The sequence below is a fragment of the Scyliorhinus torazame genome, chromosome 4 (assembly GCF_047496885.1).
Source record: "Scyliorhinus torazame isolate Kashiwa2021f chromosome 4, sScyTor2.1, whole genome shotgun sequence".
NCBI lineage: Eukaryota > Metazoa > Chordata > Chondrichthyes > Carcharhiniformes > Scyliorhinidae > Scyliorhinus > Scyliorhinus torazame.
Window position 1 is genome coordinate 131,995,204 of NC_092710.1, and position 17,054 is coordinate 132,012,257.

A 17,054-nucleotide genomic window follows, 5' to 3' on the forward strand; every position below is an offset into this window, starting at 1 on the left:
AGCATCCGGTTCAAGCTGGACACTGGTGCTTCAGCCAATCTCATATCTCAAGCAGATCTTGCTCGCATCCAAAGGCAGCCAAAAATTCTTCTGCCGGCCTGCCAGCTGCTTGATTATAATGGCAATGCCATTACTGCGTTAGGGTCTTGTCACCTGCATGTCTCCAACAAGGCCATCAAAGCCACACTGCGATTCGAAATCGTCAAGCCTGACAAGGCTTCCCTGCTTGGTGCCCATGCATGCAAACTACTCAATCTCGTCCAGCACGTACATGCCATAAAGAACAAAACAAAGAACAAAGAAATGTACAGCACAGGAACAGGCCCTTCGGCCCTCCAAGCCCGTGCCGACCATACTGCCCGACTAAACTACAATCTTCTACACTTCCTGGGTCCGTATCCTTCTATTCCCATCCTATTCATATATTTGTCAAGATGCCCCTTAAATGTCCCTATCGTCCCTGCTTCCACTACCTCCTCCGGTAGCGAGTTCCAGGTACCCACTACCCTCTGCGTAAAAAACTTGCCTCGTACATCTACTCTAAACCTTGCCCCTCTCACCTTAAACCTATGCCCCCTAGTAATTGACCCCTCTACCCTGGGGAAAAGCCTCTGACTATCCACTCTGTCTATGCCCCTCATAATTTTGTATACCTCTATCAGGTCGCCCCTCAACCTCCTTCGTTCCAGTGAGAACAAACCGAGTTTATTCAACCGCTCCTCATAGCTTATGCCCTCCATACCAGGCAACATTCTGGTAAATCTCTTCTGCACCCTCTCTAAAGCCTCCACATCCTTCTGGTAGTGTGGCACCAGAATTGAACACTATACTCCAAGTGTGGCCTAACTAAGGTTCTATACAGCTGCAACATGACTTGCCAATTCTTATACTCAATGCCCCGGCCAATGAAGGCAAACATGCCGTATGCCTTCTTGACTACCTTCTCCACCTGTGTTGCCCCTTTCGATGACCTGTGGACCTGTACTCCTAGATCTCTTTGACTTTCAATACTCTTGAGGGTTCTACCATTCACTGTATATTCCCTACCTGCATTAGACCTTCCAAAATGCATTACCTCACATTTGTCCGGATTAAACTCCATCTGCCATCTCTCCGCCCAAGTCTCCAGACAATCTAAATCCTGCTGTATCCTCAGACAGTCCTCATCGCTATCCGCAATTCCACCAACCTTTGTGTCGTCTGCAAACTTACTAATCAGACCAGTTACATTTTCCTCCAAATCATTTATATATACTACAAAGAGCAAAGGTCCCAGCACTTATATATACTACAAAGAGCAAAGGTCCCATGTCCTCTGCCAATATGAATCTTGAGGCTGACATTGACGACATCCTGTCACAATACCCGGATGTGTTCAGTGGGATGGGCACGCTGCCATACCGCTACAAAATCTTACTCAGGCCTGATGCCACGCCTGTGATCCATGCACCACGCCAGGTGCCAGCTCCTCTGAAGGACCGTTTAAAGGAGCAGCTGCAGGAGCTCCAAGACCAGGGTAGAATCTCTAAAGTGATGGAACCGACTGACTGGGTCAGCTCGATGGTCTGTGTGAAGAAGCCCTCTGGAGAACTGCGCATATGTATAGATCCCAAGGATCTTAATCGAAACATAATGCGGGAACACCACCTGATCCTGAAGCGGGAGGAGCTAACCAGTGAGATGGCACATGCCAAATTCTTCACGAAGCTAGATGCATCGCGTGGCTTCTGGCAGATACAACTGGACGAGTCCAGCAGGAAGCTCTGCACGTTTAATACACCTTTCGGAAGGTACTGTTACAATCGCATGCCGTTTGGTATTGTTTCAGCCTTTGAAATCTTTCACAGGATCATGGAACAGATGCTGGAGGGCATTGAGGGTGTGCGGGTTTATGTTGATGACATCATTATATGGTCCACGACTCCAGAGGAACACATATCTCGTCTCCAACAAGTCTTTAGACGCATACATGCCAACGGCCTCAAGTTGAACAAGGCCAAATGCTCCTTTGGCATGTCATCAATCAAGTTTTTGGGTGATCAAATATCCCAGCAGAGCGTGCAACCGGACTCGGACAAAGTCAGGGCCATCAACACCATGAAGACCCTGGAAGACAAACAGGCGGTACTCCGCTTCCTGGGTATGGTTAACTTCTTGGGAAAGTTCATTCCCAACCTCGCATCTCACATCACGGCTCTCAGGCATCTGGTGAAGAAGTCCACTGCCTTTCAGTGGCTACCCACACATCAAGCAGAGTGGCTCGGGTTAAAGGCAAAGCTCACCACTGCTCCGGTACGAGTGTTTTTTGACCCAGAGCAGGAGACAAAAAAACTCCACGGACGGCAGCCAGGACGGCATTGGTGCGGTGCTCCTCCAGAAGGATGACTCCTCGTCCTGGGCTCCAGTGGCCTATGCGTCCAGGGCCTTGACTCCCACTGAGCAGAGGTATGCTCAGATAGAGAAAGAGTGCCTGGGCCTCCTCACCGGTATTGTAAAGTTCCATGATTATGTCTACGGTCTACCAACCTTCACAGTAGAGACTGACCACAGACCCCTAGTCCATATCATTCACAAGGACTTGAATGACATGACGCCCAGGCTTCAGCGCATTCTCCTTCGACTCCGCAGGTATGATTTTGAATTGGTTTACACACCAGGCAAGGAGCTAATCATTGCAGGACAGCACTGTGGCGCAGTGGGTTAGCGCTGTTGCCTCATGGTGCCGAGGTCCCAGGTTCGATCCCGGCTCTGGGTCACTGTCTGTGTGGAGTTTGCAGATTCTCCCCGTGTTTGCGTGGGTTTCGCCCCCACAACCTAAAGATGTGCAAGTAGGTGGATTGGCCACACTAAATTGCCCCTTAATTGGAAAAAATGAATTGGGCACTCTAAATTTTTTAAAAACAAAAGGAGCTAATCATTGCGGATGCCCTGTCTCGCGCCATCACCTCGAACCTGTGAACAGGTCAACTTCATCCGCAAAATTGAGGCACAGGTGCAACTGTGTGCCAGCAACCTCCTGGCCTCAGACGAACGAGTCGTCAACATTCGAGGAGAGACTGCCAAGGACCCTCTTCTGCAGGGCGTCATACATCACCTTGCAAATGGTTGGCAAAAAGGGCAATGCCCCCAGTTCTTTAATGTCAAGGATGACCTAACAGTTGTCGAGGGGATCCTCCTCAAACTGGATCGTATCGTTATTCCTCGCAGCCTCCAGAGCTTAGTGCTCAAACAGATCCACAAGGGACACCTCGGTATCGAGAAATGCAGGCGCAGGGCCCGGCAGGCTGTCTATTGGCCTGGCATCAACGAGGACATATCCAACATGGCCCTCAATTGTGCGACTTGCCGGCGTTTCCAGCCTGCTGAGCCCAAAGAAACACTCCAGCAACACGAGATCGTGACCTCTCCGTGGTCTAAGGTGGGAATCGACATTTTTCACGCCAATGGGCGTGACTACATGCTTATAATTGACTACTTCTCGAGTTACCCCGAAGTGGTGAAACTGTCCGACCTCACATCAAGGACTGTCATCAAGGCCTGCAAGGAGACATTTGCCAGGCATGGTATTCTGCTCACGGTCATGAGCGACAATGGTCCCTGCTTCTACAGCCAAGAGTGGTCCAACTTCGTGAAGCTATACCAGTTCAAGCACATTACCTCAAGCCCGCATTACCCGCAATCTAACGGGAAGGTCGAAAAAGGGGTCCAAATCATGAAGCAACTGCTCTGCAAGGCTGCGGACTCAGCTTCTGACTTTAACCTTGCGCTCCTGGCATACACGGCACCCCCTCTGTCCACCGGTATGTCTCCGGCACAACTCCTTATGAATCGTGACCTGCGGACGACTGTTCCGGCCATTCATTTACCTGACCTGGATCACCTTCCAGTGCTGCAAAAGGTGCAGCAACTCAGAAACTAGCAAAAGCTGACATACGATGCTCATGCTACTGATTTGCCTGTGCTCTCTCCGGAAGATGCTGGTTGCCTGGTGGAGGCTGGTCAGCTCCAGCTGTTGTTGTCCGATCGGCTGCTCCCAGGGCGTTCGTGGTTCGCATAGCTGATGGATCCATTGTCAGGCGCAACAGAAGGGCACTACGCAAACTTGCCTGCCCACCACCAGATCTCACATTCCCTGATGTCGTTATGCCCTTTCCGGACACCTCGCTCCACGAGGCCACCAATCTGGCTGCAATCCCACCTGTCAAGGCACCGTCGTCCCCACCTTCACCTCTCAGGCGGTCGACAAGGATCCGGCGCCAGCCCCAGAGATTGGACTTATAAATATTTCCTTTGTACATATTGTTCTGTATCTACACGCTAGACACCTTACATGTACATATGCATTCACTCACCATTTGCTGTAAATAGTTATATCTGTAAATATGTTGTATATGCCTCTCAGCAACCGACAATTTTTTTTTTAAAAGGGGGGATGTCATAATATCCACCCATGCACATCATGAGGTAAAAACAGGCAGTGACAGGCACCCAGGTTAGCCAATCAACATACAGGACAGAACATAACCAATCACCAGACAGAACACCAGAGGGGGTCTTCCAACTATTAAACACACGAGGCATCAGCACTCCGCCTCTTTCCACTGGTGATAACTGTTGTGACAGTCAGAGTGTATATATCAGTCAGCACCTTCTACACGTGGATCAGAGCTAGCCTGGTCTAGTAAGTTAGAGTTAGTACACTTAGAGTAGTAGAGTGTCAACCCACAGCCAGCTGTGTGCATCGTTACAGAAGTTCAATAAATCGTATTGAACCAATGCCTATGTTTGGTGTAAGCTTTACAGTTCATCTGCATCCTGTTGCAGTCCGTGTTACCCCAGGGTGAATAACACGACACCTTGTTCGCCAGACTCCTTGCATTAAAATAAATATCATCCAATCTTGCCAAACTCCCTTGTGACTTAACTGGTCTATAAATTCTATGCTTTCCTGACTCACTCGATGGCTCTTCAAATTTTGCATGTGCGTCAATTCCTTCTGAACCTTCTCTCAGGATCCAAACCCCTGCCACATTAGTTTAAACCATCCCCAACAGCACTTGCCAACTTCCCTGTAAGGATGCTGGCCCCATTGCGGCTCAGGTGCAAACCATCCACCCTGTACAGCTCCCGCCATCCCCCAAAACAATCCCAATGTGCCGAAGCTCTGAAGCCCTCCTGCAGCATTTCTCCAGCCACGTTTTCATCCGGACTAACTTGCTATTTCCATACTCACTCGCACATGGCACCGGAAGTAATCCAGGGATTGCTTCCTTCTGGATCTTGCTTTTTAATCTACTTCCATGCTCCCTAAATTCTGCTTGCAGGACCTCAACACTTTTGTGCCTTTATCGCTGGTACCAATGTCTACCACTGTACCACTGCGAGGCCAATAATCCTGTGTCATTGCACATTACCAGGTCTAAAATAATATGTTCCCCGGATGAGAATGTATTGTTCTCAGAAACTGTCCTGAATAAACATTAGATGAACTCATCCTCGAGGCTACCTTTACCAATTTGCTTCATCCAATCCAAGAAGATTACAATCTCCCATGATTACAGTTGTACCTTTCTTACAAGCTCCTGTTTTCTGATTTATATTCTGTCCCGCTTTGTAATTACTGTTAGCGGCCGAGAAACTTCTCCCACCAGTGACTTCTTCCCTTTGCCTTTGTTGTCTCCACCCAAATTGACTCTACATTTTGATCCTCAGAACCAAGATCATGTCTCGCTACTGTACTGACTTCATCCTTTATTTAACAGAGCTACTCCATAGGGTGGCTCAGTGGTTAGCACTGCTGCCTATAGCACTGAGGACCCGGGTTCGATCCCGGGCCCAGGTTGCTGTCTGTGTGGAGGTTGCACATTCTCCCCGTGTCTGCATGGGTTTCACCCCCACAACCCAAAGATGTGCATGGTAGGTGGATTGGCCACACTAAATTGCCCCTTAATTGGAAAGAAAAATTGTTGGGTACTCTACTTTTTTTTTTTAATCGAGCTACTCCACTTCTTTCTTCCTGTCCTCCCAAATTGTCATTAGCCTGGAATATTCATATCTCAACGGTTCTAACTTGTTGCTAACAATTATTCCATCTTGTCACAATTTCTCTGTGCATTCTGATAAAAAGTCCTTGGTTCTGTCTTTTTACCATTCAGGCTGACACTGAAGGAATGGAAAGAATTCTATTCCATATAGTGCATTTCACGAGAATGTCACAGTGTACTGAACAGCCAATTAAGTACTTTAGAAATGAAGCCACTTTGGTAATTTGGGCAAACACAGTTTCAAATTTTTCACTGCAAGATTCACAACAGCAGTAAAATACATGAGCATATAATCTGTTTTAATAATGTAGATTGAGGGATAAATATGGGCCAGAACTTCCTTGTTCTCCCTCAAATAGTGCCATGAAATCATTCTCAGGCAAGTGGGGCCTCAGTTTAATGTCTCATCTGACAGATATCATTTCCGTTGCAATACTCAACAAAACTGGGATAAGTTAGATATGTAAAAATGTTTTAAGCAAATCTAAGTGGGGAGGGTCGAGAAAAGAATTTTAAAAAAAGGTCTCGGATTGGGTGAAAGGCAGGAGGAATTAAATGACAAAAGGGCCTTATAAACCTACTTGGGTAAATAAGGAGCATATTGATCCAGAAATACATCTGGGCTTTACAGCTGGTTTGTGATGCAGAACAAGGCCAGCAACGCGGGTTCAATTCCCGTACCAGCTTACCCGAACAGGCACCTGAATGTGGCGACTAGGGGCTTTTCACAGTAACTTCATATTTGTGACGATAAAAGGTTGTTATTATTATGATCTTTTATGTTACTTCAATGTTTTTACAAACATACATACAGGGCAGGAATTTTCTTTTTGTGGACTCCGCATCTTGTTTTCGCACAAGACCCAATGCTACATCTGAATGGCTGACCAATTGATGGCCGAAGTGTGTCCTTGGCCAAATCCAATTAAGGGTGGTGAGCAAGGAGACAGATTGGCACCCCCATTGTCGGAGGTGGGAGCTGCTAATGTAGACAAGAGAGAAAAAAACGCATCAAGATTGCCGCACTTTCTGAAGACTTGTTTATGAAGGTGAAATTTATTCTGGCAACAGCTCCCACATAGCTACTTTTGAGTGGGAACGGCTCGACAGGGCAACCTGCAGCCACATCTGTGGCCATCTAACAGACAAGGTCATGGGGTTGGGTTGGGTGGGTAGGGTGGGGGGAGGAGTTAGAAAAGTTATTTGGAGTGCTGTCAGCCCCCATTCAGCCACCAGGAGGCAACTTCCAATGCAGTGGTTGGGATACAGACACAATGGAGTCCCAACTGCTGACCAAAAATTCCAGACGATCCAGTCAGCGTATCCTCCATGCAGCTACCCACTAGTTTGTAAAGTTGTCCTGAGAATCAAAGATGATAATCAAGTTAATCGGTCCTGGATGCAAGACAGAGAGAACGTAAAAAGAAAATAACTGAAACTGATTGTGAGACACAGCAAAGCCTAAGAGACACTTTTAGGTCAGTTGTAACAATAGAAAATATGTGAAGATTGTTACAGCCTCATTGACTTGGTCACTTTTCACTACTTGGTTCTTTGATTATACACTTTATAAATTTACATTCTGTTAACTGGAAGCTATTTTCAATGGTCAATGTTGCACAGTGGAGAATTAAAAATTACTTTTTTTCCTCAATAAACAGATCTGCAGATTAGAAAAGCAGTCAACAACAGGAGCCTATCAGCAGGACTTATTTGCAAATCAGGCTTTGATCTTCATTTCACCCAAAAGTGAACCACCGATCCTGATGCTGGAGAAACTGGTGGAGTTGTGTGGGGGAAAGGTGTGCAAAACCTTACGCAAAGCTGGGATTTGTATTGGACACTACAAGGGAAAGAGGCCTGCAGGAAGTCAATACTTATCAGAAAATTGGATACTGGGTGAGTGTGTAGCCAACTGCAGAAATCCTCCACGAGCATATTGATCAATTAAAAGAGCAGAACTTGTTTGACCTAATGGCAATTCCCTGTTCTTAAAAATCCTTTTGTTATTATTAACAATATATTCAGTGAGGAGACAATTTTTTTTTTACATTTATTCCCCTAATATAGGTAAGTCTGTATCCATTGGGTCCCTGGTTGCCCTGAAAAAGTATTGGCATATTTTCTCCTTGAAACACTCTAATGGTGGTGCTCCCCGCAGTAGTGTTATGTAGGAATGCTATTGCTTTGAAACTGTGCTGATGAAGAAATAACAATAAGTGCTCAAGTCAAAATAGTCCTGTTTGAGGAGCAACATGGAAGTGATGATGACATGATGATTCACTGCCCTTGTCCTTCTTGTGATTCTGAACCAGGAATGAGCTGTTGAAGTAACCTTGTAGGGAGAGAAACGAGCTAACCTTTCGAGTCCAGGTGACTCTTTGACAAAGGATCATCTGGACTCGAAACGTGAGCTCTTTTCTCTCCCTACAGATGCTGCCAGACCTGCTGAGATTTTCCAGCATTTTCTCTTTGGTTTCAGCTTCCTTTCAGTCTTTTGACATTGTCTTAGGTTGTAGTTGTCTGGTTTCTGTGTATTTGATAGATGATGGAGCTGGTAGTCCTCAGTTATACCATGTTATCAAGCTCTATGACAAAGGAGAATTGCACTGATTTGCATGGATGCTTGAAGCTCAGTTCCAAGGCTGTTCATTTTTAATACTATGAGCAAGTCAGTGAGAGTTGCTCTAACCAAGCCATTGGAAAATATTCCACACGTTTAATAGATACAGTGGATAGATAGCCTGAATATTTTAAAAACATCAGATGGGAGGTGTATAGTAGACGTTTATCTTCTTCTGCTGGTCTCACTCCTCAGCTTCAGTGTGCACAGGAATTAAATTGGGACTTAACTCCCAAACTACATGACTGCTATTGTATCAAAGCTCATTGCCAATCCGTTGAAGCTTCACAGAAGTTGTAGCATAATTACAGCTTAAATACCCCCTACTCTATTTTATCGAAAGTTTAACAGAAGGATTTTATCAGAAGAAATTAGTGTTTATAAAGCTATAAAAACTGGTTTGTGCTTTTCCTTAAATCTACAGATCTAATCTTTGGTGATAGAATTGTGATGCAGTCCAGAACACTTATTTCTACCAGCAATGTCACTCACAAATATTTAGATCCCTAGATTTTAAAATCACGCTAGCCATGGTTGGTAATAGGAGAAAGACAATTGACGAGACTGATTGCAAATTCATTGAGATTAACTATGAAGAAATAAAGTCATATCTTGGAGCAGTCTGATTAATAGCCATCATTTTATCTTTTAAAAATAAGCTTTCATGACCCTGAAATTCAAGTTAAATGGTTAAAAGAAAATGGCAAGAAATCGCTTTTACAGCGGTTCTAATAGCATGCACATTCCAAAATGAGTTTTCATGAGGTCATTCACCCATTGTCATCTTTTAAAGTAATATTAACTTAACTTCCAATTCTCATAATCTCTGCAAAGTTGAGATAACATAAGATAAGAGAAAATGTGTTATATCTGATTAGATTATTTAGACACAGGGATTCAAATATGTGGGTGATACTTAAGCATTGTGACTGCTTCTATAATACTTAACTAGTTTATAACCCATGTGGCACATCTTCTGCTGTAATATATGATATCAGGGATTGAGTACCAGACTGTACCCTAACCAAGTCACAAAATCTTTGCAATATGTCATCATCTGAACTCCAAATCTGGTTACATTTTAGAGCTCACTCCTATAATTTAAAAAAGAATATATTTTCTGTAGTTTGAGGAGCACCAAAGTTTGAATTAGGCCAAGTTTTATGCTGATAGTGACTGCCACTTTGGACAGTAGAAATTAGTACACTATTGCACCCACCCATGGCTTGTTTTGCAGCGTTAGAGACAACCCGCCGTTGGCCGGTGGTGGGATCTTACGGTCCCGCCGCTGTCAATGGGGTTTTCCGTTCTTCGCACCCTCTGCCGCCGGAGAACCCTTCATGAGGGGTTGCCGTCGGTGGGGGGGGGGGGGGGGGGGAGCGGCCAGAAAATCCCATCCAATGTTTATGTCATGCGATGGTGACATTTGCATTTGGTTAGTAATTGGATAATCACAACTGCAGGTTTATTGAGAAATAGTACATATATTTATAGAATAGCCAAATTATAAATTAGAGTGACCAGAGTGGAGATATATAATATATGTACAATTGTATAGGATGCTTCCTGGACTGGAGGGCATGTCTTATGAAGAAAGGTTGAGGGAGCCAGGGCTTTTCTCATTGAAGCGAAGAAGGAAGAGAGGTGATCTGATAGGGCTGTGCAAGGTGATAAGAGGCATGGATAGAGTGGATAGCCAGAGACTTTTCCCCAGGGCGGGAATGGCTGTCATGAGGGGACATAATTTTAAGGTGATTGGAGGAAGGTATAGGGGAGATGTCAGAGGTAGGTTCTTTACACAGAGAGTGGTGGGTGCTTGAAATGCACTGCCAGCGGAGGTGGTGGAGTCAGAGTCATCAGGGACATTTAAGCGACTCTTGGAAAGGCACATGGACAGCAGTAAATTGAAGAGGTGTAGGTTAGGTTGATCTTAGATTAGGATAAATGGTCGGCACAGCATTGTGGGCCAAAGGGTCTGTACTGTGCTGTACTGTTCTATGTCCTATGTATGTATATATTTCTTTTCTCCACTTCTCGTGTCCTCTCCTTCTGTTAACATTGCTTTTTCCATGTTCTTGTTTGCTTTTCAAATACTTTTCTTTTTTATTCATGGATCACCTCCAATTTACTGCCCTCTTCCTGCTTTCTGCTACATTTTCTTTTTTCCTGCTTTTTGTTTTACTTCTCCTCCCCCCTCCTGTTTTGCAGAAATGGGAAATGTAAAATACCGTGTTACATTCATGCAGATGAATGGATGCCAATCGAGGCAAAAGAGAGAAAAGAATCCAAGGAGAAATTGTCTAGGGAAGAAACCGAAAGGAAGTCTATAACTGTGCGAGCTAAAAAAAGACTAAAGTGAGGTAGCATCAGAAGGCTGGAATTAAATGTGGAGGAGGCATCCAGGCAGCTGTGGGATTAGAGAAAGTAATTCACCAAGCTATGCTGGGAAGAATACTTGTGGCTTTAAGTTTCACAAGTTCAATTTCTTTTTCCCTGTTGCCGAGTATTATCTTTACTTTCATTTCCCTCTTATTAAAGCACAGACTTCTGCTGGAATGTGCTTCATGGACACGGATTCCTCAACAAGTGCTCTTCCTTCATCTGTGAGTCCAGACTAAGCGTATTGACAACTAGTTAGTCGAGGGAAAATCATAGCCAATGCCAATTGTTTCTCCACTGATATCCATGTACATGATTGTAATTTTGCTATATGGTTCAAATGTTAAATACAAGCATTTAGTACTTAAACAAATGATAACTATGTAGCCTAGTCAGCAGAAGTATTATGCCATTATCAGCCTTCCTTTTGGATTATGACTGAACTTAAAAGTAAACCAACATGTTTATCCTGGTATCTCTGTGTTACAAATATGAGGTATGATTGGTGGAAAGTTACCATGGTGTCCAGGTGAAGAGGAAGTATCTTTTCCTTTAAAAATGCAGTGCCAGTAGGCCTGTAGCATTGAGATCTAGAGCAATGATGTCCTTTGCACATTTTGTTACAATCTGGCTAATAGATTGTTGCACAAATAAAATTTAAAAATAAAAATTAGCTGAGCTTTTGAAATGGCATAATAATGAAGTTCAGGTACACCTCCATCACCAAAGGAAGAAAAAAACAAGTGCTTTGACAATGTCTTCAAAACCTTAGCTTTTATTTCTCATCTCCATGACTTTGCTTGTTTGATAACAAAAAGAAACTTTGATGAAACCCAGTTTGACCTCCAGGTAATGCTGTCTGATATCCATTTAGGGGCTGGTTTAACACAGTGGGCTAAGACAGCTGACTTGTAATGCAGAACAAGACCATCAGCGCGGGTTCAGTTCCTGGACCAGCCTCCCCGAACCGGCGCCGGAATGTGGCGACTAGGGGCTTTTCACAGTAACTTCATTGAAGCCTACTTGTGACAATAAATGATGATTATTATTATTTGTGGATGCTCTTAGCTGCCCAGGTTACTCGTTCATGGTGCAAGAATCAATATTTGACATTTCCGACCACAGATGGATTTCAGTTTTCATTCTATTTGTTCATGGGATGTGAACAATATTGGTGAGTGAGGTGTTGGGTGCTCTGAGGTACAGACGAACCAACACGGTTGCGATTGGTACAACGCAGTTTTATTCCAACTAACTATTTACACATCTGACTTGGTACTCAGCACGTTGTGACTGTGTGAGCGTCTTGCTAATGACGTCCTGGCCCTGTGCTGTCTCCAGATGGACTGGCCAGGAGGTGTTGTGTTTCTTGTCTTATACTGTGTCTGCTCTTGTCTGTGATTGGCTGTCGTGTTATGTGTGCTAATTGGTCTGTTGGGCTGTCTATCATTATGTATGTGTTATGATGTATGTTTGAATATCATGACAGTGAGGTCACCATTTATTACCCATCCCTAATTCGCCCTTGAGAAGGTGGGGGTGAGCCATCTTCTTGAATTGTGATGTAGGTGATGGCTACATGTGATGACTGCAGTGTTGTAGGAAAAGAATTCCAGGATTTTGACCTAGTGGCAATGAAGGAACAGCAGTGCATTTACAACTCAAAATGATGTGCAACTTGGACAAGAACTTGCCGGTGGTAGTGTTTCCATGTGCCGAATAGCCTTGTTCTTGTAATTGGTAGAGGTGGCTGTCACAATATGTGGATAGTGTAAGGAACAAAAAGGATTAATGTAATGTTACTACTCTAGTCACGAGATGGTGCTATAGCGCAACCATATAAATATCACATGCATCCTTGACTTCTGGGAGAGAGACTGGAGAGAGTGAAAGAGAGTGGAAGAGAGCCAGACTGAGTAGATGTGAGATAGTTTAGCTGATAGCATAGTTTAGTATTGTAGAAGTGTAGTGTATTCTTTACTTATCGAATTCCTTAGCAAATGTTTGAATCAAAACAAGTGTAGTGTAATCATAGAATTTACAGTGCAGAAGGAGGCCATTTGGCCCATCGAGTCTGCACCGGTTCTTGGAAAGAGCACCCTACCCAAGGTCAACACCTCTACCCTATCCCCATAACCCAGTAACCCCACCCACCACTAAGGGCAATTTTGGACACTAAGGGCAATTTATCATGGCCAATCCACCTAACCTTCACACCTTTGGACTGTGAGAGGAAACCGGAGCATCCGAAGGGCACACACGGGGAGGATGTGCAGACTCTGCACAGACAGTGACCCAAGCCGGAATCGAACCTGGGACCCTGGAGCTGTGAAGCCATTGTGCTATCCACAATGCTACCGTGCTGCCCATACATTAGCTTTGTTTGTTAAACACTGCATGCTGTTCTTTGTCAACACTACAATCTTCACCATCCTGGAGGACAATACAAAGAACACAACAGTGGCAGGTTTGGAAGGTGCTGTTGAAGGAGCCCTGGAAAGTTGCTGCAGTGCATCATGTCGATGGTAAACATTGTTGCCAAGGTGTGCCATTGGTAAATGGAGTAAATGTTTAAGATGATGTATTATTATGATCCCAGTTGATGTCATAACTGGCCAGGAAGACCTCAGAATGGCCTGCAACAACCACAGCCATTTTCCTCTCTGCTCACTGTGATGCCAACGTTGTAGAGTTTTTTAAAATTCATTTTACGGGATATGGGTGTCGTTGGCTGGTATTTTTACTGTCCATCCCTAGTTGCCCTTGAGAAGATGGTGCTGAGCTGCCTTCTTGAACCGCTACAGTCTCTGCAGTGTAGGTACACTCACAATGTTGTTAGAGAGGGTTCCAGGATTTTGACCCAATGACAGGGAAGGAACGGCGATATATTTCCAAGTCAGGATGGTGAGTGGCTTGGAGGGGAACCTGCAGCTGCTGCTCTTGGCCTTCTAGATGGTAGTGGTCGTGGGTTTGGAAGGTGCTGCTGAAGAAACCTTGGTGAGTTCCTGCAGTGCACCTTGTAGATGGTACACATAGGTGCCACTGTTTTTCGGTGGTGGAGAGAGTGAATATTTGTGGAAGGGGTAGCAATCAAGTGGCCTGTTTTCTCCTGGATGGTGTCGAGTTTCTTGAGTGTTGTTGGAGCTGTACTCACCCAGGCAAATGGAGTGTATTCTATTACAGTCCTGACTTGCTCAGTTCAGTTTCTGGCCAATAGTAACTCCCAGGACATTGATAGTAATAATGCCATTGAATGTCAAGGTGTGATGGTTAGATCTTGTTGGAGATGGTCATTGCCTGGCACTTGTCAACCCAAGCCTGGATTTTGTCCAGGTCTTGCTGCATTTGGCCATGGACTGCCTCAGTATCTGAGGAGGCGCGAATGGTGCTGAGCACTGCAATCATCAGCGTACTTTCCCTCTTCTGACTTTACAATGGAAGGGAGGTCATTGATAAAGCAGCTGAAGTTGTTTGGGCCGAGGACACTACTCTGAAGAACTCCTGCAGTGATATTCTGAAGCTGAGATTATTGACCTCCAACCACCACAAGCATCTTCTAGATATGAGAGTTTTCCCCCTGATTCTGATTGACTCCAGATTGAGAGAGGGAGGCCGGCAACCCGGACAGCAGCCTCCCCACCCCCACCCCAACCTGGAGATGGTTGGAAGATGCTCCTAACTAATGAACTGACCGCAATGAAAGATGAGATCAAGGTGGAGATCCAAACGGCGGTCAGGGTGGCGGAGACGTGGCCGCCATGCAGATGGCGCTTGACAGGATGGGAAGGAGGCTGGAGGCCCAGGGGAAAATGATCCAGAACTCAAAAAGGCATCAACGGACCTCAGCGAACGGGTCATCAATCATAAAGAGGTTGGTGGAGACCCAAGGGTGCCCGACAGAAGGTCAAGGACCAAGAGAACTGATCTAGGCAACAAATCATTTGAATAGTGGGCCTGCCAGAGGGGATCAAGGGCAGAGACCCAACCGACTACGTGGTCCAAAAGCTGGGCAACTTGGTTGGGGGGAACAGCTTCCCCAAGCTGCCGGAGATCGGCAGGGCAAACAGGTCGCTCCGACCAAAGCCCAAAGCCAGGGAGCAGCCGTGGGTGATAATAGCCAAGCTGCACAGATACCAGGACTGGGAGAGGATCCTGCTTTGGGCTCGGCAGACAAAAGCAAGGAGTTGAGAGGGTAACATGATAAGGCTATGCCAGGACATTGGGTCAGACCTGGCATAGCATAGGGCCATGTTCAACCATGCAAAGTTGGCCATGTACAAAAACAATGTTAAATTCGGGATTTTATTCCCAGCCAGGCTATGGGTGACATACCAGAATAAAGAACATTACTTTACCAACCCAGCAGAGGCGGAGAGTTCATCCGTACAAACGGACTGGACAGAATGCAAATGAGGCAACGGTGAGGAAAACGCAGGGAAAAAATGATGAAAATGGACAATTTTGAGTGGGACTGCACTACCTCACTGTGCGTAAGGGAACTAGCTCATAGGAAAGAAGGGGTGAGGGCAGCAGAATGCAGGGGAGGGTGAGGAGGAGACAGAGGATAACAACAGAATGGGCGCAGGAAGGGGTCAGAAGAACCCCAGGAGAGGGGGGCCAACCACACTAGCAGGGAAACCTAGCGCTCAGAAGCATGAGAGTGGGGGCCGCAGCGCATCTCCCAGTGGGGAGAAAGCAGCTGGGGAGGGACGGAGGTGGGGTAGGGGGGCGGGCACAGGGATGTGGGGAAAGGTGAGGAGCCAGTAGGCAGGGGGGGCACAGAGGGGGGGGCGGAGGAGGGAATCGGGACCACGGGGGGAGCACAACGATAAGGAAGGGAAGGGCTGCAGACTGGCTTAAGTTGGTCAGGTTCGGGAAGATGGAACAAGGTGGCTCTGCAAGCAGCCACTTGGAGGATCCCTGAACAAAGGGAAACCCTGGAGTGCAGGGGCACATCCAACAGGGAAGCATGGTTGGTCCCGCAGGAACAGAGGGACAGAAAATTCCACCAAGGTAGTCACCTGGAATGTTAGAGGACTTAACGGCCCAATGAAAGGATCCAGAGTATCCACCCACCAGAAAAGTATGAGCGTCTTCCTCCAAGAGATGCATCTGAGGGAGAAGAACCAACTGCGGGTAAGGAAGGGCTGGGTGGGACAGACCTACCATTCCTGCTATGGGACGAGAGCCAGGGGGGTTAACAATTTTGACAAGCAAGAGGACGCTGTTCACGGCGACAAAATGGTTACGGGTCAAGGGGGACGATACGTCACGGTTAGTGGTGCGCTAGACAGGGTACCGGTGGTTCTGGCAGAGGTGTTCACACCCAACTGGGACGAAGCGGAATTTATAAAGAAGACCATGGGGGAAATCCCCAACATAGACATGCACCAACTGATCATGGAGGTGGGACTTTAACTGTGTACAGTACCCACGAATGGACAGATTAAATCCCAGAACAAGAAAAACAGCAGGCATGGCTAGGGAATTGGAAACGTTTATGGAGAAGATGGAGGCAGTGGACCCATGGCAGTTCATGCACCCAGGTGAGAAGGAATTCTCGTTCTTCTCACCAGTACACAAAGCCTACACCCCGCATCAACTTCTTTGAACTGGGGAAATCCGTGCTTCCAGAAATAATAAGAGTGGAATACTCCTCAGATCGTTATCTCTGACCACACTCCACATTACATGGATGTGAGGTTGGAAATGGGCCGTGCCCAACACCCCACATGGAGGTTGGACTTGACCCTCTTGGCCGACAAGGTCTTCTGCCAGAAAACATGACAGGCCATGGGCGAGTATATTACAAACAACCGGAATGGGGAAGTCTCATCTTCCAAGTTCTGGGAGGCACTGAAGGCTGTGATTAGGGGAGAAATCATTGCCTACAAGGCTCATAGAGATAAGGAAGAGATGGCGGCTAGGCAGCATCTGAGCGGCTCCATTCTGGAGGTTGACAGAAGATACTCCGAGGACCCAATCGTATAGTTTCTGGTGTAGAGGAA

The 17,054-nt window shown here is 46.0% G+C and overlaps 1 protein-coding gene across 2 annotated transcripts in view; it reads left to right on the forward strand.

Moving 5' to 3' along the window:
- mcph1 (microcephalin 1) overlaps positions 1-17,054 on the forward strand; it is a 609,760-nt gene that overhangs the window by 554,410 nt on the left and 38,296 nt on the right. The window contains exon 14 of one of the 2 annotated variants that reach the window (XM_072498602.1): positions 7,706-7,943. The exons of the other annotated variant lie outside the window; for it this stretch is intronic. Within the exon in view, the coding sequence (XP_072354703.1) occupies positions 7,706-7,943 (238 nt within the window). The remainder of the gene's footprint in view (positions 1-7,705; positions 7,944-17,054) is intronic. 2 annotated transcript variants of the gene reach the window in all.